Genomic DNA, 27,784 nt, shown 5'->3' with positions numbered 1-27,784 from the left:
TACTGAGACAAAGCTTAATGCTAATCGGTGAAGTATCCCTTTAAAAATAACAGATTCAATGAATTAAAAGTCACATTTCGAATTGCCTTGGCAGCAATTACTGATAAACTGAGACATGAGGGAAAACTGAGATTTAAGGATAAAATTTAATAGGTCATGATATTTAAAAAAAAAAAAAAAAAAAAAAAAAAAAAAAATCCAGAAATAAATGTTTGATGAAATCATCTTCGTCACTATTTGCCGGTAACATATTCATTTAAAATACTTCTATTACTCTTCTGTAAATCATCTTCTCATTCTTGTAAATCTCTAAACTCTCTAAACTCACCTTTTCCTAAATAATAAGTTACTAATATACACCGTCTATATCTTGTTGATTAAAATAATCTAATTGTCACTGAATATTGGAAGTTACACCATCAACATTGTATTCAAGCAGTGCAATATCTAATCAATAAAGTCATTTTCAGCACGTTTTACATTTACATGATCATTTAGCAGAAACTTTTATCCAAAGCAACATACAAATGAGGAGAGCAATAGAAGCAATAAAACCAACAATATGCAAGTGATGTGACCATTCCCAGTTTAGTCTACAAAAAGATGCGTCTTCAGCAGTTTTCATGGGTCATCACAAACAGAAGAATCTTACATTATTTATTAGTGAGTTCAAGTCCTCTATCAGATCATTGTGGAAATCTGACACACACACACACACACACACACACACACACACACGAGAGTGAGATCGCTGTGACATTTTCCGTCTCTGCGTCTTCGGTCTACTACAGTCATTTATGTAGTAGAAATGTGAAATTATTTTAGAAGTTGGTGCCTTCTAGACTGAGAAAAGCCAGAAAATGTATTTTTGGCTCATGGATGAAAGACAACAACTCCCAGAATGCACTTGCTTCGCTGCCCTAGAGGACACTCCCAAGCCACGCCTACCGGTTACAGAGGGCAGTGTCGGGAGAAATGATACAACTAGGCTACTAGCTGACTCTAAAACAGAAAAGATGCCATTTTACATTTATTAGTGAGTTCAAGTCCTCTATCAGATCATTGTGGAAATCTGACACACACACACACGAGAGTGAGATCGCTGTGACATTTTCCGTCTCTGCGTCTTCGGTCTCTGTTGACTGTGTGACTGTGATGTCTCTGTAGCGGCTCCTTATTCACCATCAGCTGATCCTTAGAAAACTACAATTAAACACACAGAGTCACATATGGAGTATGAGACATTACTGCGGTCACATCACATCAGTAGATTCATTTCAGAACAAACACAGGCAGAGATACATACAGAGTACATTAATATTACAGCCAGAGATATAAAGGTGAGGAGAACATCAGAGCTGTTGTTCTGCACGCAGGAGAACGACAAGATGAGGAAGATCCTGATCAAGACCATTGTGAACAGATCATCGTGTCAGGAACACTTCCCACTTACCGTCGTGGAAACGAAAGGTTCAGTAGATTATTCACATTATATGAATGATGTGATGAACAGAAACTACTCTCGCAATTAATTGTAATCTTTTCTGGGAGTGATATAGATTCTTCTGTGACAATGTCAGAGCGGACCTCCTGTCGGACAACATCTATGTACTAACTGATTAAATGATAATATGGCATATGTAGTCCATTCCACAGAGACTGTGTGTGTTTTTAGAATAATGAGAACAAATAATGTTTATTACAGGATCTAAATAACTGAGCAGTGAAACTGCCCGCTGTTCTCCAGAAAAATCCTCCAGGTTTTGCACATTTTTAGGTTTTCCAGAATCTTCTGCATATTTGACACCTTTCCAACAATGACTGTATGATTTTGAGATCCATATTTTTACATTAAGGACAATTGAGTGACTCATACACAACTATTACAAAAGGTGAAAACATTTACTGATGCTCAAGAAGGAAACGATGCATTAAGAGCAGGGGGTGTAAACTTTAAACAGGATTATGATTATGTGTACATTTTGTTTCAAGATCATCTTTGTTTTCATTTAGTTCATGCAATTTAAAAAGTTTACACACCCCAGCCTTTAATGCATTGTGTTGCATCAGGAAAAACAAAACAAATTAAGGTTATAATTTTTTATACAAATATTTTTTTTTCTTCAAGAAATACTGTGTAAAACTGATGTTGTTAAAATAATATGCAGGGGAAAACCAAGTCCTGTGTTTGGTAGACCTTTTGTGTTACAAACCTTATTAGTATTCCAAAGTATTCTAAATTATTTAGATTAGGTTACAAAGCTAATTAACGAACGAAACTGATATATTAACAAAATATGTTACAAAATACTGCATTTTGTAATCTGTACTAAATAATCTACTTACAATATAGTGTCTCCAGTTTATAATGTGGATCATTCTTCAGATCAGAGAGAAGCTTCACATCTGATTCTCCTAGATTATTCCCAGACAGATCCAGATCTCTCAGGTGTGAGGGGTTTGATCTCAGAGCTGAAGCCAGAGCAGAACAACCTTCACCTGTGACTCCACAATCCCTCAACCTGTAGAGAACAATGACACACTCTTCACTCTCTCAGTTCAGATCAGTTTAGCAGTGAATCTTAAAAGAGAAAATACAAACTTAAAGCACAAATAAAATCTTTTGATGGATCATTGGACTGAGATCTAAAATGTCACAGACATGATCAAAACATGACTATTAAACATCTAGTCTTTAGATCTGTACTAATACAGTGTGTATGGAGTAATGATTTGTTTTAATCGTGTAAAGAATATTTTAAAAACAGTCCCTCAGAAAGATGAACGTGATGAACTGCAAGAATAAATCCAGCATGTTCTTCATTTCTCAGTTCTGAATGTGTTGAGATCGAGTCGGTTTAAAATCAAGAGACTGAAGTGTTGATTGTGACAGTGTGTATTTGAGTGACTCAGTCCTGCAGAATCATGTTCCTGAAGAGCATCTCATGTGTTCAATCACTTACAGTTCAATAAGCGCAATAACACAGCAGCAGAAAAAGGCTGAACATTTCAAATATAGACTTTACATTGTGTTTCATGCGTGAGTCATATATCATCTTACCACAGATTCTTCAGTTTACAGTGAGGATCCTCCAGTACAGCAGAGAGCAGATGAACTGAATCTCCTAGTTTATTCCCAGACGGATTCAGATGTCTCAGGTGTGAGGGGTTTGATCTCAGAGCTGAAGCCAGAGCAGAACAACCTTCATCTGTGACTCCACAACCACTCAACCTGTAGAGAACAATGACACACTCTTCACTCTCTCAGTTCAGATCAGTTTAGCAGTGAATCTTAAAAGAGAAAATACAAACTTAAAGCACAAATAAAATCTTTTGATGGATCATTGGACTGAGATCTAAAATGTCACAGACATGATCAAAACATGACTATTAAACATCTAGTCTTTAGATCTGTACTAATACAGTGTGGAGTAATGATTTGTTTTAATCGTGTAAAGAATATTTTAAAAACAGTCCCTCAGAAAGATGAACGTGATGAACTGCAAGAATAAATCCAGCATGTTCTTCATTTCTCAGTTCTGAATGTGTTGAGATCGAGTCGGTTTAAAATCAAGAGACTGAAGTGTTGATTGTGATGTGACAGTGTGTATTTCAGTGACTCAGTCCTGCAGAATCATGTTCCTGAAGAGCATCTCATGTGTTCAATCACTTACAGTTCAATAAGCGCAATAACACAGCAGCAGAAAAAGGCTGAACATTTCAAATATAGACTTTACATTGTGTTTCATGCGTGAGTCATATATGATCTTACCACAGATTCTTCAGTTTACAGTGAGGATCCTCCAGTACAGCAGAGAGCAGATGAACTGAATCTCCTAGTTTATTCCCAGACAGATCCAGATCTCTCAGGTGTGAGGGGTTTGATCTCAGAGCTGAAGCCAGAGCAGAACAACCTTCATCTGTGACTCCACAACCACTCAACCTGTAGAGAACAATGACACACTCTTCACTCTCTTAGTTCAGATCAGATCAGTTTAACACAAGGGTCCGCAGTCGTACTGCAGGGGTCCATCAATTAATGCTTGATCACAAATCATTTGTTAAATGAAAACATGGGTAAAAAACATCAAAGACAAATTTAAATATAAGCACTCTCAAACTAATGCAAGATCACCCTCAAACAACCTTCATCTGTGACTCCACAATATTTCAACCTGTAGAGTACAATGACGCTGTGTAAACTGTGTAAAATGACCTTTTTATTAAAGATTGTAATGTTAGATGTGATTTGAATGTAGTGACAAGCAATGCCACTATATTCTACACCAGTGGTTTTCAAACTTTTTCAAGAGCAACCCTTTTTTTTATTTTTTTTTATTGACGCGACCCATAGGCCTATATAGGCCTATTCTTAAGCCAAGCATACAGAATACAATGGGGCTAAAGGCGCATTAGACTTTATTCTCATTTAAAAGTGCTCTGTTGTGCACAGCTGGCACAAAAATTCAGCTCAGCATTTTTCTTCGCTTTTGATGATGCATCCGTGACGCGATTGCAACGCAAAGTTGATTTCTGCCCTCTTTTGAGCTAAAGCTACAGGGATGCTAATTAACCGGTTAACCATTAACCATTGTAAGAATTTGAACCAATTAATAGCCTACTATCGTTTGCTGTATGCTTAAAAAATTCACAAAAAATATTCCACAACAAATCCTTTATGAATAAAGAAAGAATCTATAAACAAGCCAAAACGAAATAATTTAAAGCGAAAGTTAAATTAAGCGGCGTTGGGCTCACGTAACTCTCTCTTTCGAATACATTTTTTTCCATATTTGCGATTTATTTGGATGCTAAACTATTATTTATTATAGGCTTTTAAGAAAAAATGTAAATGTTTTAAATATTAAAAAATATATATTTTAAATATTTATTAGGCTTAAAAAAATATAATAACTTTTAATTTAAGTGAACTTAAAACAAACCTTACATAAACCCATTATAAATGTCATACCTGTGCCTCTAAAGCCCCTTTCACACAGAGATTCCGGAAAATACACGGATAAAGTGACCCGGGATTTGACCCGGGTTCGTTTGATTTTGGTTCATTCACACTGCCAGTGATTTTCCGGAATCAGAGAGTGCGTTCACACACAACCCGTAAAAATCCTGTAAAGACACGTGACATCGATGTGACTTTAATGTCTCAGCAGCGTCTGAAGTTTGCTTATGAGCTGCGATTTCTCTCACGAGAAACCACGCTTGTGCATTTTTTTCTCTGATTCGATCATAAACTTTCGCATTACGTACCGTTTCACAGCTGGAGAACGATCCCGGCTTCAGCGTCATCAATACGACACGGCATTATTACGGCTTTTGTTCACACAGCGCGCGTTCCGGGACTGAACACGGCAATGTTACTAGGTCCCCAACCCGGCATCGATCCCGGCATAAATCACGGGTCGTGTTTGCGTTCACACAGAAGGCACTCTGGCAATTTGCCGGCAATTTCCCGGGTTCAAAGCGCTGTGTGAAAGGGGCATATGAAATATACAGAAATTGAATAAGGTTATCAAAACATTCAGCACTGCATAAATTATAAACCAAATAGGCCTATAGATAAATCCTTATTAAAGCATTCTTTAGTCAAGAGCAGTTAGTAATTTTCTCTGTTTGCTTTGTCCTTTGGTTAACTTTACTGACAGAGAGAATTAGCTGCTGCCACTTTAGGACCAGCAGCTGCTGACGATCTCACGCATCCCATTCTCTTACTCTTTACTTTCATTTAAGATTTTATTTAACTCATTTAAGACTGTTCTTGTGAGGATACTCGACAAAACGGACATTCCCTTTCAAGGGAACTCGAGCTGCGTCAAAGCGCTGCGGGAACGCCTCTGCGTGATTGCGTCATGAAGCACGTATGAAACCAGTCCAATGGCGTGACGGAACATCAAGTGACGTCATCGACCAGGAAACTATAAAGCACACTATGGACCAAACAGCGTCAGCTTCTGTGTATTCAGCAAGCGCTCTATGTGAATCTATGTCCCTGGTGTTTTTTGTCTATCTTATTTGCTAGGCAGGAGTTTTCACCCATAAATATATATTTAAAAAAAAAAAAACTTTATATGGCGAGCGAACAGCATTTCAATAGTGTGTTCATCCCTACCTATCTACAAATCACGGGTGGGGATACACATATTGTGTGCTGTTCGTTTGGGAGCGCAGCACGCTCAATCAGCCCTCGAGGGGACTGAATATAAGCATGTTGTGAGAACGCTGTGCTCCCGCCGGTCGCTCTTTGAGGAGGGCGCCTCGGCTCGCGTTTCTCGTGGCTCGCGTCCCGCTTCTGCCGAGGCAGAGCGGCGGCTCGAGTCACGAGGTTCGCAAATGGATCTGGCAGAGGGGTTTTAGAGATGGGCTTCGCCTTTTCTCTGCCTTCACCTGCCAGGTCCATTGTCTCATCTCGGGGTCGGAAGCACGCATTGCGGTTACTGCAATTATCCAGTTCTGAGGAGCTGAATGTTGTAGTTATCGAAATAGACTCGCCACTTCAATGTAAGCAAAACACGCGGTTAAAGTGTTTGTTTGGGGGCGGTGTTTATATGCACGTCTGTGTGGGCTGACAGTTTCATTCATAAAAAAATGTCCCAATGTGTAGAAAAACACACGCACAATAAGGAAGTTTTAGCACTGCCCCTGTTGAGTCTTAACTAGCTCAGATCTCGCGCTTGCTGAGGCAGCGCGTAGATTATGGCAACATAAAGAATCAAAGGGTTGGATCTCAAAGGGTTGGAAAGGGTAGATCCGCAATATATTTATAAGGTGGATGAAACTGAGCTCAAGGAGTTTCCCTTTCTCTCTTATTTCTATTATCACAACTAAAATGTGTGTTTTCAAGCTATGATTCTTTCAGTATTCAAATATGAATATTCAGCCTGTAATTCAGACTATGAAATACTTTGTTACTGGCTGTATTTAAATTTGAGAAATTTAAAAAAGCTGTATAAAATACTATGCACTTTCTAAATTCCATGTTTATGGTAAGGGCACGCGCCGAGTGCTTCGTGCCCTTTCTAAAATCTATAGTTTATGGTTTTATTTAATTTTGAGAAATTAAATGAAATATCTTTCTGGCCTTTTAACTGCATAAAATACTATGCACTTTCTAAATCCATGCTTATGGTAAGGGGACGCGCCGAGTGCTTCGTGCCCTTTCTAATATCAGTACTTATGATAAAACGGATCTGAGGATCGTTATTATCTCTAAAGTAGGCCAAGGAGCCCTGACGCCAGTAGTGTAGGGCTTCTGAGGGTACACCCCTCCTTGGGGAAGATGGTTTCCACCTTATTATATGGTGCCTGTCTCCCCTCGGTGCCCTCAGGTGGGCCGTTCTGCCAACCCCGCCTTCATGCCGGGGCGCAGAAGGTCCCAGCGAGTTTTTACCTGAGGGTTGCTCGCTCCCTCCGAGGAGGGCTCTTGAGTAGTCAGGCCAGTTGTTCCCTGCCGGTGCGCCGCTTCAGGGCACTGTGCCTGCTGTTCAAAATACACCCCACCGTGGGGAAGACGGTTTCCACCTCATTATACGGTGCCCGTCTCCACTCGGTGCCCTCAGGGGGCCGGTCTGCCAACCCCAAAGATCTGCGCCTGTTAGTAGGGACAGTAGGGTAGCTCAAATTCAAGATGCTCACTCTCAAGCAGATCGTGTCACAAATCAGATCCGAGGACTAGTTTGTCACGATAGATCTAAAAGACGCTTACTTCCATGTTTCCATCCTTCCACAACACAGGAAGTTCCTGAGGTTTGCTTTCGGGGGCGAAGCATACCAATATCGGGTTCTTCCGTTCGGCCTAGATCCTAGCCCAATCGGAGCAACAAGCGGTTTGGCATCGAGATGTCGTTCTTGCTCATATCAAGAGATTGGGTTTGAGGCTAAACGTCAAGAAAAGTGTGCTATCTCCATTACAGAGGACCACTTTTCTCGGCGTAGTTTGGGACTCGAGGACGATGCATGCACGTCTGTCTCCTGCTCGTATTACCTTGATCCTCTCAGCGGTGAAACAAGCAAAGCTAGGCCAGTCACTCACTGTAAAACAGTTTCAAAGAATATTAGGTCTGATGGCAGCAGCGTCCAACGTTATACCTTGCGGCCTGTTGTACATGAGACCGTTGCAGTGGTGGCTCAGAACCAAGGGGTTCTCCCCGAGGGGAAACCCACTCCGCATGATCAAGGTCACGCGACGATGTCTTCGTGCCCTGGTTATGTGGAAAGAACCTTGGTTTCTTTCCCAAGGGCCCGTGCTGGGAGCTCTTTGTTGTCGCGTCACGCTAACGACGGATGCCTCCCTCACGGGTTGGGGAGCGATCATGAGTGGTCGCTCAGCCCAAGGTCTATGGCAGGACCATCATCTCTTATGGCACATAAATTGTCTAGAAATGTTTGCGGTGTTCCAGGCTCTGAAACACTTCCTCCCAGACCTCAGGGGTCACCATGTGCTCGTCCGGTCAGACAACACATCGGTGGTCTCTTATATAAACCATCAGGGGGGTCTGCGTTCGCGCCCCTTGTATAAGCTGGCTCGCCAGATCCTTCTGTGGGCCCAGGGGAAATTCCTTTCATTGAGAGCTATGTATATCCCGGGGTATTTAAATCAGGGTGCAGACATCCTGTCGAGGAGGTCCGGGGAATGGAGACTCCATCCCGAGGTGAAGAATTTCGCTCGTGCCGAGGTAGACCTGTTCGCTTCTAGGGAGACATCACACTGTCCACTGTGGTTCTCCCTGAGTCATCCAGCCCCTCTGGGGTTGGATGCCATGGTGCAGGCGTGGGCCGAGGTCACGTCTGTATGCATTTCCTGAGATTGCTCTGCTCCTGGGAGTTCTGGAAAGGGTCCGTCGGGACGGCATCAGTCTTCTGTTGGTAGCCCCGTTCTGGCCGGCCCGAGTATGGTTTGCGGACCTAGTGTCTCTCCTCGACGGCTCTCCTCTGGAAATTCCGATCAGGAGGGACCTACTCTCTCAGGCGAGTGGGTCGATCCTTCACCCCCGCCCAGAACTGTGGAAACTGTGGGCTTGGCCTCTGAGGGGGCCCAGCTTATAAGTTCTGGTCTCTCAACTGAGGTTGTTGAGACCATTCTCCACTCCAGAGCTCCGTCCACAAGGAAGTTATATGCCTTGAAGTGGAGATTATTTACTCCTTGGTGCAGAGAACACCAGTTGGACCCGGTTAACTGCCCGGTGGGTGCAGTGCTGGAGTTCCTGCAGGAGCGATTCTCCACAGGGTTATCCCCCTCCACACTGAAGGGTGTATGTGGCAGCACTAGCGGCTTACTACGTCCCTTTGAGTGGAGTCTCTTTGGGGAGACACCCGCTTATAACACGCTTTCTTCGTGGAATTTTGAGGCTGAGGCCAGCAGTTCGCACGAGGGTGCCGACATGGGACCTGGCCGTCTTTTAGAAGGCCTCTCCCTAGCTCAGTCTGAGCCCATTGAAGAGATTTCTGAGAAATGTATTACTCTCAAGACTATCTTTCTTCTTGCTATTTCGTCTCTCAAAAGTATTGGAGACATTCAAGCACTCTCGGTTTCTCCCTCGTGCCTGGAATCCTTGCCCGGCATGGTAAAGGTTTCTCTCCATCCTAGACCGGGCTATGTTCCTAAGGTCCCAACCAATATTGTTAGGCCTATAATACTGCAAGCTTTCTGTCCTCCTCCTTTTCTGACGTCAGACCAAGAGAAGCTTATCTGCTCTTCCCAGTTAGGGCACTAGATGCTTACGTCCACAGAGCTGTGGAGGAAGTCTGAACAGTTGTTTGTTTGCTTTGGATCACCCAGGAAAGGGTGTCCTGCATCTAAGCAGAGGTTGAGCAAGTGGGTGGTTGAGGCTATCTCACTTGCTTATGAGGTCGGCTGGTCAGCCTTCACCTTTGGCTGTATGAGCTCACTCGACTAGGAGTATGGCTGCTTTTATAGCTTTATTGTCATGAGTTTCACTACTGATGTTTGTGATGCGGCAGGCTGGTCCTTACCGCACACATTCGTCAGATTCTACGATCTTGACCTCAGCCCCACTCCAGGGGCGCAGGTGCTTTGTCCGAATGTGCGCTCTGACTTCACATGGACGGGCATTTGCTCTTATGGCGACGTGGGTATTAGCGTTCCCGCAGCGCTTTGACGCAGCTCGAGTTCCCTTGAAAGGGAACGTCTCGGTTACGTATGTAACCCTAGTTCCCTGAAGAGGGAACGAGACGCTGCGTCGCCCTGCCATACTCCCGGCATGCCCGTGATCGACTTGCTTCAGCCTATCAGAAGCTGACGCTGTTTGGTCCAGGTGTGCTTTATAGTTTCCTGGTCGATGACGTCACTTGACGTTCCGTCACGCCATTGGACTGGTTTCATACGTGCTTCATGACGCAATCACGCAGAGGCGTTCCCGCAGCGCTTTGACGCAGCGTCTCGTTCCCTCTTCAGGGAACTAGGGTTACATACGTAACCGAGACGTTTTGGCATCTGTGTTGTTCGTTCTAGCGCGAAAGAGAACTTGATACTGGCGCGCGTCTATCTGTGGGTCGTGTGTATGCGTGTGCGTGTGTGTCAGGAGGACACTGACAGCGCGTTCTCTTTTGTCTTGTCGCACATGAATGGTTTAAAAGCATTTGCATGAATAAGAGCGGGATCATATAACGATAGCTTAAAGTCACCTGTTGTTGTTTCTGGCGTTTCATCGCCTGTGCCGCAACCGCGAAACCACAGAGGAGCAGGACCGAGCCTATGTCGATGCACGCGTCCACGTCCAGGAACATCGCGTGCACACTATATAAATAAATAGCAAACGGGATTTTGGATTTTGAAAAGTGGTTTCAAATTTCCCTGTCCCCATAGGAAATTACGCACATGGGCTTCTTTGTACTTCACTCACGTTCCAATATCGATCCCTCTTAAAAAAAAAAACACCCTCTTCACATGCGCAAAAATGTGCGACATCATTCGAAACTGCAAAGTATTTATTTATATTTGTGTACACTCGCAATAAAACACAACATTTTGCTTTTGTAAAATAATGAAAACAAACAAACTGCCGTGTCGGTTTCCTTTCCGTCAACTTGTTTGTGAGGCACGCGCCTCACAGAAATGAACCAAACTCAGCAGCATGCTGTTCGTTTTTTCTTTCGTTTTAATAATCTATTAATTGTTTAAATAGCCATATTAATTATGGCTATTTAATATTATATTAATTTAATATTAATTATTAAATTAATTTAATTTAATTATATTTTCCTTAAATCATCCTGGCGACCCATTTTTTAAGACCCAGGGTTTGAAAACCGCTGTTCTACACTGCTTTATAAAGGATGCCGGTTTTCCATGTACTTGAGGAGAAACTGAGGGACAATTACCATGCAGTGCTGTAACTATGGAGTGATAAAGAGATAACATTAATAACACCTGAAGTGTAACTTTCTATCAATTAAATGTACTATATTTTAGTTCAATAATATTAATTTAATATTTTTGTTATTCTATTTAAGATATTTTTGTTTCTAAATACCGGTATTTGTCCAATAATTATGATCCATTAATGGCCATTTAAAATAATATTTTTTCTAATATGTTTATTACTTTACAATTAGATTTCATGCTTAGCATTTAGCATGCTAATATATGCGATTGCTAATTAATATTTTCGTAGTTAGCTAAAACAATCTTATAATTCTTATAATTCAATCTTATAATGACACAAAATTATAAGAAATTGAATGAATTAATCCAGTTAGGGAACCATATTAAAATCACTTTAAAACTTCTTAATTGGGTTACTTGGAAATGACTTGATTTCATGATGTTGACATTATGTGAACAAATTATCTTTGTTGAACTTAATTGGTTCATGTGGAACTGATGTGCATGATTCAATCATTTAAATCCAACACACTTTTTCAGTGCACTGTTTTCTGTATTTTAATTTTTTTTTTTTGGATTTACTGTAAATCTCTGGTCCTCTTCGTTTAGGGGTCACACTTGGCTCCTTCGCGGTCAAAAGTGACCGAAGCCTTAAAATGTAACTTTTTTTTTTTTTTTTCAGGAAAACCAATGTAATATATTTTTGTTCAATAATATTTTTTGATTATTATTTTGAATTTTGAAATGTTTCTATGGTACTATGCAATAATTATACATTTTTTTACGAGCATGTTTTCCCATTATAATTCATATTTTTTTGTATTATTATTTTTTCAATAAATACAACATTTCACATTAAAATAGAGTGCTTTAAAATCCATTTTTGAAGTGAGAAAAGTGTCATTCAGTGGCGTTAAACATAAAAACTTGTGTGATGTCGTGTAACCGCCTGTAGGCTGTACTGTAGCTCCCTATATAAATACATAGAGAGGCTTTTTGATTCCCATTGTATTTTTTAGACATGATTTCCCCATTTTATTAGTTTTTTTATTTTATTTTTATTTAGATATACATTTAGACATTCTAAAAGACTACTTTTTGTCAAGGTTTAGATATTTTTGTTAGATAAATATCAGGTTTTGCATTATGATTACAATCAAACAATAACATTTGGTTAGAAAAGGAACACAATGCAAGCATTTTTGTTACTCAGTATTTGATAATTAAAAAATCTAACAAATAAGGGATGGATAGTGATAATTCAAAACACTTTATACAGACATTTTGCAATTAATTTGTATTTTATTTAGTTAAATTCTATAAATGGTAATAAAACTTCAGAAGGGAACAGCAATTATGATCTAAGCAAAAACATAATTTTGTTTTTATTTTATTTTTATTTTTATATTTTTATTTAACAGGGACAATGTATATTAATCAACACCGTAGTAAAACTTCAATGTAAATGTGCCAGAGTTAGCTAAATAGCTCATTTTCATCTGTAGTCCCTGAGCAGGTAATACTAACTAATATCCAACATCATCAATACATAAGTACAGTGCTTCAACAAATACTGCAAAAAAAAAAAAAAAAAAAAAATTCCTTAAAATTATCCAAGAATAAAGAAGGAAGAAACAACAACAATGTAGTTCCAAGTATCATCAGTATAGTGCCTAAACAAATACTGTAAAAAGATTAAATACAAGAAAATACATTACAAAAGTGACATAAGTCCAATATGTTAAAATAAATGTATATGTAAATTGCTAGTGGTTACATGTCTGTTGTGCCTTAAGCCATGTCTTAAGTTTATGTTTAAAAGTTAAATAATTATTGCATTCTCTTAATTCACCAGGTAAACTATTCCAGTAGCGTGTAGCTCTAACTGAGAATGCCGTCTGTCCAAGCTTACTACGCCTGTATAATACAGTCCCCTCTACTAACTGCCCTTGTTACCCTACCTCTACTGTCTTTCTGCTTTATGAACTGGTTAAGTGGCGGAGGGGCTAGCCCATATAACACCTTGTAAACAAGGCAAGCATCTAAAAAAAAACTGAAACTGTCTAAAGTGAATAGATTGTATTTTTTTATTATTTGACAGTGATAACTATTTACCTTTCTATCAAGAACTTTTATTGTCTGTTTGTACAGTGACTCAATTGGTTTCAAAGTTGTAGTGTTCGCTTGGGACCAGCTTGTAAAGCAATATGTTACATGGGAAAAGATCATAGCATGCATAAAGAGGTTGGCTGCCTCTGTTGTTTATATATGTATATATGTTTTATGATTAGCATGTTTAATCAAGCATTGGCTCACCTGTGATGTTCACTGATTTAACTGAATATTTATTTAATGTGCATTTGGACTGAAGTAAGTATCACTTGTAATTTATTGTTTAACTGAGTGTCTATGAATCACACATAAAACTACTGGTTTTGGTTTTCCTGGTCAAACTATAATTGTACAGAAAATGAGCTCTCAATAAAATGTATTAATTTGTCTCTCATTTGTGTTGTGTGGATGTGTAATTGTTTGGTTGGACTCCTTCTTCAGACCCGAAAACAAGCTAGGGTTTAACGAGCAAAGTTGGTAATCATGGAGTAAAAAAGTTAAAAACTATTACATTACTAATAAAGAATATATTTACAAAGGACAAAATATATATGTGTTTATCAGAGTTCATCTTACCACAGTTTCTCCAGTTTACAGTGAGGATCCTCCAGTACAGCAGAGAGCAGATGAACTGAATCTCCTAGTTTATTCCCAGACAGATCCAGATATCTCAGGTGTGAGGGGTTTGATCTCAGAGCTGAAGCCAGAGCAGAACAACCTTCATCTGTGAGTCCACAAGCACCCAACCTGTAGAGAACAATGACACACTCTTCACTCTCTTAGTTCAGATCAGATCAGTTTAACACAAGGGTCCGCAGTCGTACTGCAGGGGTCCGTCAATTAATGCTTGATCACAAATCATTTGTTAAATGAAAACATGGGTAAAAAACATCAAAGACAAATTTAAATAAAAGCACTCTCAAACTAATGCAAGATCACCCTCAAACAACCTTCATCTGTGACTCCACAATAACTCAACCTGTAGAGAACAATGACGCTGTGTAAACTGTGTAAAATTACCTTTTTATTAAAGATTGTAATGTTAGATGTGATTTGAATGTAGTGACAAGCAATGCCACTATATTCTACACTGCTTTATAAAGGATGCCGGTTTTCCATGTTCTTGAGGAGAAACTGAGGGACAAATGCCATGCAGTGCTGTAACTATGGAGTGATAAAGAGATAACATTAATAACACCTGAAGTGTAACTTTCTATCAATTAAATGTACTATATTTTAGTTCAATAATATTAATTTAATATTTTGAAGATATTTTTGTTTCTAAATACTGGTATTTGTCCAATAATTATGATCCATTAATGGCCATTTAAAATAATATTTTTTTCTAATATGTTTATTACTTTACAATTAGATTTCATGCTTAGCATTTAGCATGCTAATATATGCGATTGCTAATTAATAGTTTCGTAGCTATCTAATACAATTTTATAATTCAGTCATGTGACACAAAATTATAAGAAATTGAATGAATTAATCCAGTTAGGGAACCATATTAAAATCACTTTAAAACTTCTTAATTGGGTTACTTGGAAATGACTTGATTTCATGATTTTGACATTATGTGAACAAATTATCTTTGTTGAACTTAATTGGTTCATGTGGAACTGATGTGCATGATTCAATCATTTAAATCCTACACACTTTTTCAGTGCACTGTTTTCTGTATTTTAATTTTTTTGGGGGGGATTTACTGTAAATCTCTGGTCCTCTTCGTTTAGGGGTCACACTTGGCTCCTTCGCGGTCAAAAGTGACCGAAGCCTTAAAAATTTAACTTTTTTTTTTTTTTTTTTTTTCAGGAAAACCTATGTAATATATTTTTGTTCAATAATATTTTTTTATTATTATTTAGAATTTTGAAAGGTTTCTATGGTACTATGCAATAATTATACATTTTCAAGAGCATTTTTTTAAATTAGAACTAATATTTTTAATTTTATTTTTATTATTATTTTTTTCAATAAATGCAACATTTCACATTAAAATAGAGTGCTTTAAAATCCATTTTTTGAAGTGAGAAAAGTGTCATCCAGTGGCGTTAAACATAAAAACTTGTGTAATGTTGTGTAACCGCCTGTAGGCTGTACTGTAGCTCCCTATATACTGAACTTAATGCCTTAATTAAAAAAATTAGGAAAAATCCAACCTAAAAAAAATAAAAAATAAAATACTTAAAAATAAAAATCTGCCTGCCTCTATGGGAATTTAACATAGGGGTGTCCAAACTTATGCACCCTGTATTTTAAGGAAGAACATTTATTTATTTACGATACATTATTCATTCACAAAGAAAATTGGTGTCCTTAAAGGTTGGATTTTTCCTAATTTTTTAAATTAAGGCATTAAGTTCAATTTCCAAAAGATGATTTTTTATTCCTCTTTTTAGTCAACTTTAGCATGGGTGTCTAAACTTATGCATAGCACAGTAAATACATAGAGAGGCTTTTTGATTCCCATTGTATTTTTTAGACATGATTTCCACATTTTATTAGTTTTTTTATTTTATTTTTTATTTAGATATACATTTAGACATTCTAAAAGACTACTTTTTGTCAAGGTTTAGATATTTTTGTTAGATAAATATCAGGTTTTGCATTATGATTACAATCAAACAATAACATTTGGTTAGAAAATTAACACAATGCAAGCATTTTTGTTACTCAGTATTTGATAATTAAATCTAACAAAATAAGGGATGGATAGTGATAATTCAAAACACTTTATACAGACATTTTGCAATTAATTGGTATTTTATTCAGTTTAATTCTATAAATGGTAATAAAACTTCAGAAGGGAACAGCAATTATGATCTAAGCAAAAACATAACATAACAGCAAAATCATTATCAACTGTAGGTTAAAAAACAGGAATAAAAATGTAATAATAATAATAATAATAAATATTATTTTAACTATATACATACAAACTAATTATTTTATGTATTGTTGCATATGCAACAGATATCAGGAACACCTATTAGGCTAAAAGAAGAGCAAACACAATTATTATTTGTGTGTGTGTGTGTGAGAGAGAGTGAGTGTGTGTGTGTGTGTGTGCATCTGTGCATTTGAGTGAGAGAGAGTCTCTTTTGTATTTTTTTATTTATTGATTTTATTTTGCATATTCTCAAAATTTGCTGTTGCAGTTTTACCAGTTCATTTCTCTCTCTCTCTGTGTGTGTGTGTGTGTGTGTGTGTGTGTGTGTGTGTGTGTGTGTGTGTGTGTGTGTGTGTGTGTGTGCGGGGGGGGGGGGTCTTATTTGCACTCTTGATGTTTTAGAGTGTCACCCCTTCATTGCTGTTCACTTTTTTTCTGCACAGTGGCTGATTTGTAGTTTGTACCACCAAAAGTTTCTCTGAGTTTTCGTATTTTTTCGTATTTCCCATTAATTTCCTATCAATCATTTTTGACCACGAAGGAGCCAAGTGTGACACTTTTTTTTACAACCTTTTAACATATCCGAATCATGTCTATGACTATTTTGTGTGTGTTCACATAGCTAATACAACAAAAGTCACCAAGTGTCATTTTTGACCGAAGAGGATCAGAGAATGTCAGCATTGAAAAGTGGAAGATTAATACATTTATTAAAGAAATGTAAATTATTAGAAACCTTTTTGTCCCTTATATTATTATTTTTTCTATTTCTTTTTCCTTTTTTATATTGTGCTCTGTTCTTCAGGACATTTATTATAGCTTTGTTTTGCCTTATTGTAATGATATTTACTGCAATAAAAAACTTTACTTCCGTATTCCTCGATTCCTATGGAAGTCTATGGCTGTTCAAAAACACTGTTGTTTTAATATAACATTTATACTCTGTGTTTTTGTGTAATGTTTTGCCTTGTTTGTGATGTGGAGTAATATAGGCCTACTGTATATATGTATATATGCTGGGGAGAACATTTATGTTTTATGATTAGCATGTTTAATCAAGCATTGGCTCACCTGTGATGTTCACTGATTTAACTGAATATTTATTTAATGTGCATTTGGACTGAAGTAAGTATCACTTGTAATTTATTGTTTAACTGAGTGTCTATGAATCACACATAAAACTACTGGTTTTGGTTTTCCTGGTCAAACTATAATTGTACAGAAAATGAGCTCTCAATAAAATGTATTAATTTGTCTCTCATTTGTGTTGTGTGGATGTGTAATTGTTTGGTTGGACTCCTTCTTCAGACCCGAAAACAAGCTAGGGTTTAACGAGCAAAGTTGGTGATCATTGAGTAAAAAAGTTAAAAACTATTACATTACTAATAAAGAATAATGTGTTTATCAGAGAGTTCATCTTACTGCAGTATCTCCAGTTTACAGTGAGGATCCTCCAGTACAGCAGAGAGCAGATGAACTGAATCTCCTAGTTTATTCGCAGACAGATCCAGATGTCTCAGGTGTGAGGGGTTTGATCTCAGAGCTGAAGCCAGAGCAGAACAACCTTCATCTGTGAGTCCACAATTCCACAACCTGTAGAGAACAATGACACACTCTTCACTCTCTCAGTTCAGATCAGATCAGTTTAACACAAGGGTCCACAGCCGAACTGCAGGGGTCCATCAATTAATGCTTGATCACAAATCATTTTTTGTTGAATTAAAACATGGGTAAAAAACATCACAGCACTCTCAAACGAATGCAAGATCACCCTCAGTTGATTCTGTAATAATATCATACTGGCAAACTCTCAAGTGTGTTTTTGTGTTTGAGCTCTGGAGAACGTCAAATGTTTTTACAGCGGTGAGAAATGTAGCCAATCACAGTCATGTTTGTTGGTCTATTGAACGCAATGACCAATCAGAGGTGTTTCATTTTGTCAGAATCCACTCACCGAGACATAAAGGCCTTGTCCTAAATGGCACACTTCACTTTCAGTCTTGTAGACTTACAATGGCTTCTGCGTGCCCGTTAAGTCGATGAGACAGTAGGGTGTCCCATTTAGTAATTTTAGGTTTCAGAAGGGTACTCACGAGCGCCCCTCTGCGGTCGATATGCGCCCTAAATGCGCACTGAAGCGAGCTCCGCAGCAGACTTGTTCCCGACAGTCAAATTGGCGTTACGTCATGAAAGTGCGGACTCAGAGGAAGACCGCGAGTGTTTAGGGTGCCGTTTGTGACAGGGCCAAACTCACAACTGCGTGACATAAATAGCAATTGCAAGAAAAAGTCAGAATTGCGAGTTTATACATTGCAATTCTAAGGGAAAAAAAGTCTGAATTGTGAGATAAAAAGTCACAATTATCTTTTAAAGTTTTATTTCGTGGCGGAAACAAGCTTCCATAAATTGGAGGCAACCAGTGGCGAATTAGTCTTCCAGGTTTTGATGTCATCCCTGTAGGTCTATTCACTGTCAGCTTTCCTTTCGCATGAAATCCCCCAAATGCCAGCAAACCAATGAGAACGCTATAGAAGCTTATGGGTAGAAATATTCCATTTGAAATGTAATATGCAAAATGACAATGCATTTCTGTATTTAAATGTACATTTTCCATTACATTTGTGCAACGTTTGGTGCAAAATGAAAATGAAAATTATATAAAATGATATAATTTACATTTGCAATTTCATACACTAGTTTTAATATGTAAATTGAATACATATTTTAAAACTTTATAGGTTGTAAAATTAAAATGTATCACAGAAATTATTAGATATGCTTAACATGTTCAAAATGTAGCAAAAATGATAATTTAAATGTTATTTTTCTTAATTGCATTTACACTCACAGTTAAAGGGGTGATGAACTGAGAAATCAAAGTTTCCTTGAGCTTTTGACATATAAGAGATCATCATACTATAATAATATCCTGTAAGTTTCAGAACTGAAAACTACCTTGTTAGTCCAATAAAAGCTTTTATAGACATCAGGCTCAGCAAACGACTCGTTTTTCAAAGTGGGGAACTATGACGTCAAAGAGGATAAAACACCACCTCCACAAAAGAAGATCAACGCCTACCTCAACACGGCCTGTTTAGCCCCGCCCACCGATTCTCCCAAACATGCTAAATAACATAGGATGACATGATAATTGCTAAACCGGATCGAGCTACTTACAAGCAATAAACATGCTGTTGACTAAATATTGTGCAGCGCCTGTTTGTGGAAGAAGACAGTCTGCATAGCTTCCTTCGGATTCCAGCATGGTTAAACTTTATTAAATCAGTCAATCACAATTTCCCGACACGGATCTGCCAGCAACATGTAAGTAACCATGTGTATTCTAATGCCTGATCTGCGATCAGTGATTTCGGTGTAATTATTCAAGTTCAGATATTTCTCTTAAAATCGTTCAATACTGTTTATGCATCAGTGACTAAACGATCAACTTCACATAATTTCTCGTAGTTAAATAATCTTTTTTTAATCTGTTATTAAATGATATAGCCTACAGAAAGCGATCAAAGAACGATCCCAAATTTCGCCCAAGCTGTCAATCAAACAGCACAGCGCGAGCCGCGAGAGCTTATCTGGACACTTACCAAACTCGTGATGAAATAATGACAGTGTTACACTACACAACGAAGCTCTTACTGTGTACTCACATCGTGTTTGCATTGTGATTTGGTGTAAGCATTTGTGAGAGTGCAAAAATTGCGTTGCAATGATAAGATCTTTATTCACGCGATCAACAGACTGTCTGTCATCTGCTCAGTCAGTGCTCATCATGCTGCAACCTTTCATGTGATGGAATAGATTTAAATATAATGCTTTAAACGATACTTTTCACGATTTGTTAATCTCGATAGCTGTAATAGTAAAAACGTAGTAAAAGTTTTCGAGAGAGTTCCTGTAATACTAGCTATTTCATGCAAGCATGTCAGCCAATCACAGCAGTGGGCGTTTGCACTGAAGTCTCACAGCAGACACGCCCCTTAAAACAGAGCGTTCAAATCTGAGGCAGAAATCAGGCTTGGAAAAATGGCTTTTATTTATAAATGATGACAATTTTTGATGTAAAAATCATACTAACATTATAAGGGCACCCCAGGCAACATTATAAAATAATAAAACAATCCAGTTCATGACCCCTTTAAGACACTTGCGATTGCATTTTCATTAAATGTCCCGCAATGAATGAAGCAAAATTCAATGTGCAAACTGAAAATGCATTCCACCCTGTCAGTCACTGCGTGAAGTTGGCCCCGCCCCCGCCCCTCCCACCCTGTCAGTCACTGCGTGAAGTTGGCCCCGTCCCCTCCCACACTGTCAATCACTGTGTGGAGTTGGCCCCCCTGGTGACGTCATCGTCTATAAGTCCTGCTGGGAAGTCGTGTTTACGACGGCAGTGCATTCAAGTCACTTTCGTCGGAATAAGATGGCGGTGTACTTTCTCTTAATTAATAACATAAAAATACAGCAAGGTTCTTAAACTAGTTCTAGAAAATGAAGAACAAAGAAATGTGCATCAGGTGTACTTTGGTTTTTTATGTTTTTAATTAATTCATAAAGCAGATTTGTTAAATGACAGCATTGATTAAAGTTTCTTATGGGGCAAGAACATTTTTCTAATGGCACAGCATTTTTTTTATAAGTTAACTGCATCGCCTGCGCTGCAACAAACCACTCCAATAATATCTGCAAATTAATGTACGGCTCAGACTAACTGTAGGCCTGTCTGATATGATGTATCATGTAAGACTCCAATAAAATTATTAGGTAATTATTACTTTCAGTGAGTAAACTGTGTTTATTATGATAGACTACACAACATTGTAATATTATTTTCAAATGAGTTTTTAAATTATTATTATTATTTTGAGTCATTATTGTACCTGGTTCATTACTCTTGTAAGAGAGTAGCAGTGGCTGGAACAGACTTTAAGGATCACCTGCGCTTGAAAATCTTGTTTACATGAAATAAGATGCTCCCGTTTGAGCTTACGGACCTGTTGCTATGACAGCAACTCCAGGATGAGCTTCGGAGAACCCAACAATCCTGGATCATGTAAAACCGTCAACAGCAAAATCCAGATAACAGTAATCCACGTATGAAGAACGGGGCCCCTGTTCTCCAGTGCATTGCTATATTGAGTTTGATATGTTTTTTGTAGACTATAAATTATTTCTGTTGTTTTCACAGTGATATTACTGTACACTCAACAGTTCTCTACTGTAGAATCTGCATCCAGTATGTTACTGTAGATTAGTTTTCACAGTATTATTACTGTATTCTCAACAGTTCTCTACTGTATAAGCGTGTGTAGTGATGATGTGCCTCCAGTGCTTGAAGTGGGACGGTACGCACCAGCACTTCTATATTTTAAGCTGTAGTGTACCCTCACTTTTTCTTGTGTACCTTCAGAAAACTTTAACTCGATTTTTCTCAAAATTGACTTTGACTATTAAATTCAAACAGGTGTAGCTCAGTCATGAAAATTTGCTCATTGCGACTCATTTTGCCAGAACGGGTCACGTATGTAAGCAGACGCATATGTAAAATCAAAACTGCCTAATGTTACTTAATGAAATGTCGACGCAGGACGAGGTATAGGACTGTGAAGCTTTGGGGGTGTTGTTGGACTTGATCTACTCCATCTGTGTTTTAATCATCGTCCTGAATCCGATCCAGACGTAGTCTAAATATATATCTAAAAATTATTAAATTAAGATACAAAAGCAATTTATCAGTATACAAGACTTAACATTTTAAGTCATTTAGCTTCTCAAGTAAATTTATCTTCAATTAAGAATACAAAAAAGAAAAGAAGACAAAAATACTGAGAAAGAAATGTATTTTCTGCAGTGTAGTCCTAAAATTTACATCAAAGCATTTAGTCCAGGGTTCCTCAAATCCGGTTTTGAAGTGCCGCTGTCCTGCAGAGTTTCTCCAACCCTAATTAAAGACGCCTGAACAAGCTAATCCATGACTTCAGAGTTAACAGGAAGGAGAGTTTTATCAGGGTTTGAGCTAAACTCAGTAAGGCAGCGGCCCTCCAGTGCCAGATTTGTGGAACCCTGATTTAGTCTTACAGAAGACAATAACATGTCTCACTATGATATACCGTAGATGATCTTACCAGAGTTTCTCCAGTTTACAGTCAGGATCCTTCAGTACAACAGAGAGAAGCTTCACACCCGGATCTCGCAGTTTTCTATAATTCAGATCCAGTTCTCTCAGTTGTGAGGGGTTTGATATCAGAACTGAAGTCAGAACAGCACAATATTTCTCTGGTACTCCACAATCACTCAAACTGTAGAGAGATGAATATCATACTTGGTAAACACTATGAACTGAAAACAAAAAGCAATAGAAAATAGAGAAAAAACAGACAATTTGTAGATGGAGTAAAGAAAACACTGCACTTGGTCACCAATGGATGGCATTGTCTCAAAATTACTCAGGAACCTCGAGGTCATGGTGTCACAGATTACAATGGGAGAAAGCGTTAAGTGTGAATAAAAGACAAATGGGAGATGGTATGGACTCAGGATAACAAACTCTCAGTGTGCAAAAGAACAAGATTCTGAACCGACACGACATAAACAACATAAAATTAAACCAACTAACTCCACGCTTTGCTCTAAACTACTTCATAGTACTGGATCAGTGATAAATCACGCTCTTTGTATAGCGTATAATTAAGAAAAATTATTCCCACGACATGAATTTTACAACCATAAACTGACATCTCAACCATGATAGCCTTTTTTTTAAATAATATTTTGTGCTTTATAATGTCATATTATACATGCTTTATTATATATATTAAAATGTCATATTTATATATTTTGACCTTTGCCTTTTTAGTCCAGTCTTTGGCTCTAACCAGTTGATGTTGTTTACCTCTGTTATAAGAGTTGGGCTTTGTTTGTCTGTTTAAAATGTAATACTTAAAATGTTAATGAAAACCTTATCTAAGTTTCACTGTCAAATTTGCAACAATAAATAATTAACTTTTAACGTAGATCAAATGGTATCAATGGTTTAAGTACTAAATCATTTGTAACATCGATCAAATGGTATCAATGGTTTAAGTACTAAATCATTTGTAACATCAAACTTGAATGAATCCTCATGTTGAAGACATTGGCTGTCAGGTGCTTTAACACAAGTTTGAGTCAGCTTGTATTGTTTCCCAATCACATCTCCCCATCATTATTCCCATCAATAAAATAGATAAATTCAAATAAAAACAAGTATGCTGCCATATTGCTCCTATTACTGATACAATAAATGTTTGTATGTTTTATAGATTTATCAGCTTTCTTTTGTTTTAACAGTAAAGTGATAGTTTTCACTCATACTTACTGAACTTTAATCACGGGCAGCAGCTTCTGAAGAACCTTCAGTTTTTCAGCTTTATTGTTTTCTCCAACAAATGTATTAATATCAAACTTCTCCAGACTCTTCTCTGATGTCAACAACACAAAAACTACAGCTGACCACTGAGATGAAGAGAGTCTGGATTCACTTATTGTTCCAGATTTCAGATACTGTTGTATTTCCTCCACTAGTGACTGGTCACCCAGTTCATTCAGACAGTGGAACAGATTGATGGATTTCTCTGGAGAGTCAATGGTCCTGATCTTCTCCTTGATGCACTCAACTGTTTTCTCATTGCTGCCAGACCTTCTTCTTCTCAGTGTCATTAGTCCCTGAAGGAGAATCTGATGAGACTCCACTGACAAACCCAGAAGGAACCGCAGGAAAAGGTCCAGATGCCCATTTTTACTCTGTAGAGCCTCATTCACGGCTCTCTCATGGAGCTCAGAAAATGAAACATATTCTGGTGAATTAAGTTTAAACCAGTCCTTAAACATAGACAACAAACCTGGTTCAAATACATTCCTGTTGTTGTTTATGAAGCAGAGGTGCACATATAAAGCTGCTAGATGTTCCTGAACACTCAGATGAACAAAGCAGAAGACTTTTGCCTGATACAGGCCTGACTCCTCTCTGAAGATCTGAGTGCACAATCCTGAGTACACTGATGCTTCTGTCACATCAATGCCACACTCTCTCAGGTCTTTCTCATAGAAGATCACATTGCCTTTCACAAGCTGCTGAAAAGCCACTTTCCCCAGTTTGAGGATCATGTCTTCATCTGTCAGGTTCTTCTTATAGTCCTTCTCATGTTTGATGTTGGACTGAAGGATCAGGAAGTGTGTGTACATTTGAGTGAGAGTCTTGGGAATCTCTCCACTCTTTGCTTCACTCAACATCTTCTCTAGAACAGTGGCTGAGATCCAGCAGAACACTGGGATGTGGCACATGATGTAGAGGCTCCTTGATGACTTCAGGTGTGAGATGATTGTATTGGCCAGACTCTGATCACTGATTCTCTTCCTGAAGTATTCCTCCTTCTGTGACTCATTGAAGCCTCGTACCTCTGTCACTCGATGGACACACTCAGAGGGGACGAGATCGGCTGCTGCTGGTCTAGAGGTGATCCAGATCAGAGCAGAGGGAAGCAGAAACCCCGCAATGAGGTTCGTCAGCAGTACGTCCACTGATTTCTTTTTGTTTACATCTCGTAGAGTCTCATTCCTTTGAAAATCTAAGGGAAGACGACACTCATCCAGACCATCAAAGATGAACAACACTTTATATTCGTCAATGGATGTTTCCATTTCTTTTGTTTCAGGGAAAAACACATGAAGAAGATCTGAAAGACTGAACGTTTTGCCCTTCATCAAATTGATCTCTCTGAAAGGCAGTGGAAATATGAGCTGGACGTCCTGAATCACTTTGCCTTCAGCCCAGTCTAGGATGAACTTCTGCACAGAGACTGTTTTTCCAATCCCAGCGACTCCCTTTGTCAGCACAGATGTGATGGGTTTGTCTTGTCCAGGTAAAGGTTTAAAGATGTCATTGCATTTGATGGGTTTGTCCTCTGTTGCTGCTCTCCTGGATTGTGACTCAATCTGTCTCACCTCATGTTCATTACAGATCTCTCCACTGTCACCCTCTGTGATGTAGAGCTCTGTGTAAATCTCATTCAGGAGTGTTGGGTTTCCCTGCTTTGCTGTTCCCTCATTCAGACACTTAAACTTCTTCATCAGATTTGATCTAAATGTGTTGAGGACTTCATGGCTGCAAAATTAAAATTCCATGGTACACGTATTATATAAGTTAAATATAGAGATACAAATATAGAGTAAAATATCTTATTTGTTCTCTGTATTATAACCAAGAACATATCATAATATTTATGAAATGTGCTAATTATTAATGTGTTTTCATTTTGATCTCAATCAAAAATTCCACACTTTACCTGACACCAGCATCCCTGCTTTCATTAAAGTCCTGTAGTTGATTGATAGATTGGTCATTCTTCTTATTGACGGGTTTTGTTACTGCTGATCTTTGTGGTGGGATTGACCTTAAACATCATGAAGAGAATCAAGAATCAGACACTCTTATATTGGTGGATTTAAAAAATATATATATATTTTTTACATCACCTGAATAATTCTATGAACAGTTAATAAATAAATGCACTTACTAATAAATCAACTGCTCAAGGGCACAACTGTAATAACACTAAAAACAAAAACTATACAAAAAGTTTGTCAAGACAAACTTTGTGTTAGCTTGAAAAGGTTGTTATATATTGTACATATTAAACTAAAATAATACATTGTTGATTAATTGCTTATAATTTAACTTCATGCCAGTTATCAGAGCTATTTTAATGGTGAGAATAAAAGTAGCAAAATATAAAAAGAGAAATAAACAAAAAACTACAATTACAAAAGTGTTTTAACTAAATCGGCCTCACTATTCTTTTCATAAGAATCAACAGAATAAAATCAGAGTCCTAGAGGAGTTAAAAACCATCGCATTTCTTTGAAATATGCTTTAAAGATAGTGGACTTTGTCATAAGAGGCATAAAGGAGGATCTTCAACTGATAACAAAACCTTGTGCCTATTTGGCAATATGTGCAGATGATATAGTCCCAGTGATTATCTGAGTAGAAACAATGTTTTCTACCAATAACATGATTTATTTCATAAAGTTTAATTTGATTACATTGGTACCATTTGTTGGCAATTTTTGGAAGAGTAATTTTGGAGGAGGTTATGATGGGTTTGATGTCAGAATATATAGGGCATTATTTGAGCTCTGAATATAAGGCCTCATCAGCAGCAGCACTGCTGCACATTACCTGGAATTTCACAACGCCCAGGTACCAACAAAAATGACTAGCCTACAGTCCATTTAAAATGTCCACAAAAGCTGGATGTTTAAAATAATATAAGCATCTCATTCAATAAAATGCTATATCTGAGTCCAAGCCAACAAATTTTAACACTTTGTAGATATGTCTCTCTCGCATCAGGTGAAGACAACAATGTCTAGTATGAATATCATAAACGCAAAATACAAAAAACAAAAACACCATAATATTAAAATGCCAATCATGTATTTATAAAAATGTTATATCTGAGATCAGTCTGTGAATTTTCATTCTTAAAATCTATTGGATGACTCATAGACCTGTCACTCCTCAAAGACACACAGCTGGGCGCTGGTTCTGATCTCTCCTGCTGAACTGAACTATAACAGAACAACGAAACGTAAAAACAAAACGTTTTAATGAAAAGCACTTGAGGAGGGTTTAGACATTGTTTTCAAGAAATTTCCTTTAAAACAATGTATTTAAAAAAAAAAAAGAATGTCAGTTTTTTCTTCAGGAGACATCTTTTTTTATTATATAAAAGGTTATTTAATGTGTTTATTCATAGTACCTGCATCCTTTAGAAAAATCTTCATCTCTGGATGTTTGTCTGTCATCCATGATAAAGCTGAACAGTTGAAACAGTCTGATCTCCACTGACTCTGGGTGGAAATTACAAACAAACACAAAACTAATGTAATTAAACATTGTTAAACATCTTTATAATTGATCTGACCAGATCGTGAGAGTTGGAGAAATAAATAGATAGAGATCTTTTGATAAATCATCATATAGGCTACACACGATACACACATTTATTTTCAGAGAAAATATTATTGTGGAAGTCACCTCGAGTACGCGAACAGTACCTTTTATCAAAATGTGTCTACATAGCCAACCGATTCACAAACTCCTCCATCTGTTCCATCGAGTAGGCTAGCTAAGTTACACATAAGGAAGGAATCTACTATTTTATTAAAATGGAGAAACATCAGCTTTCTTTTGCTTTCACTATTATCTGTGACGAAAGGGGCACGTGATTAAACTGCTGAAGTCGCTGCTGTTGGTTAGTAGTGTTTTAATGGTTGCCCTTATTGGCAGATGACGTGAGTTTAATCACCAGTAAAGGTAAAGGTTTACAGTTAATAACTTCAGTCCGTTTTGTGTGCTG

The 27,784-nt window shown here is 37.8% G+C and overlaps 1 protein-coding gene across 2 annotated transcripts; it reads right to left on the bottom strand.

Moving 5' to 3' along the window:
• Window positions 1-128: 128 nt before the first annotated feature.
• Window positions 129-27,638, bottom strand: LOC307153987 (NACHT, LRR and PYD domains-containing protein 3-like). Of its 2 annotated transcripts, XR_013820243.1 has the most exons (12): window positions 27,483-27,638; window positions 27,185-27,275; window positions 25,706-25,813; window positions 23,740-25,524; window positions 22,508-22,681; window positions 17,790-17,960; window positions 14,048-14,218; window positions 5,269-5,484; window positions 3,773-3,943; window positions 3,062-3,232; window positions 2,347-2,522; window positions 135-1,203 (listed from the first exon to the last, which is right to left on the bottom strand). XR_013820243.1 is itself a non-coding variant. In XM_079863849.1 (11 exons), exons 2-11 carry the CDS (start codon window positions 27,232-27,234, stop codon window positions 1,196-1,198), a joined length of 2,985 nt encoding a protein of 994 aa, XP_079719975.1. In that variant the 5' UTR covers window positions 27,235-27,275; window positions 27,483-27,638; the 3' UTR covers window positions 129-1,195. The 2 variants fall into 2 exon arrangements, 1 of the variants encoding a protein (XP_079719975.1); XM_079863849.1 differs by lacking the exon at window positions 5,269-5,484 and having other exon boundaries at window positions 129-1,203.
• Between the last annotated feature and the right edge of the window lie 146 nt (window positions 27,639-27,784).

Source organism: Squalius cephalus (genome assembly GCF_949319135.1).
Source record: "Squalius cephalus genome assembly, chromosome: 25".
Classification (NCBI taxonomy): domain Eukaryota; kingdom Metazoa; phylum Chordata; class Actinopteri; order Cypriniformes; family Leuciscidae; genus Squalius; species Squalius cephalus.
The sequence above is the reverse complement of the archived record's forward strand: the minus strand, read 5'-3'. Positions and strand labels throughout refer to the sequence as shown.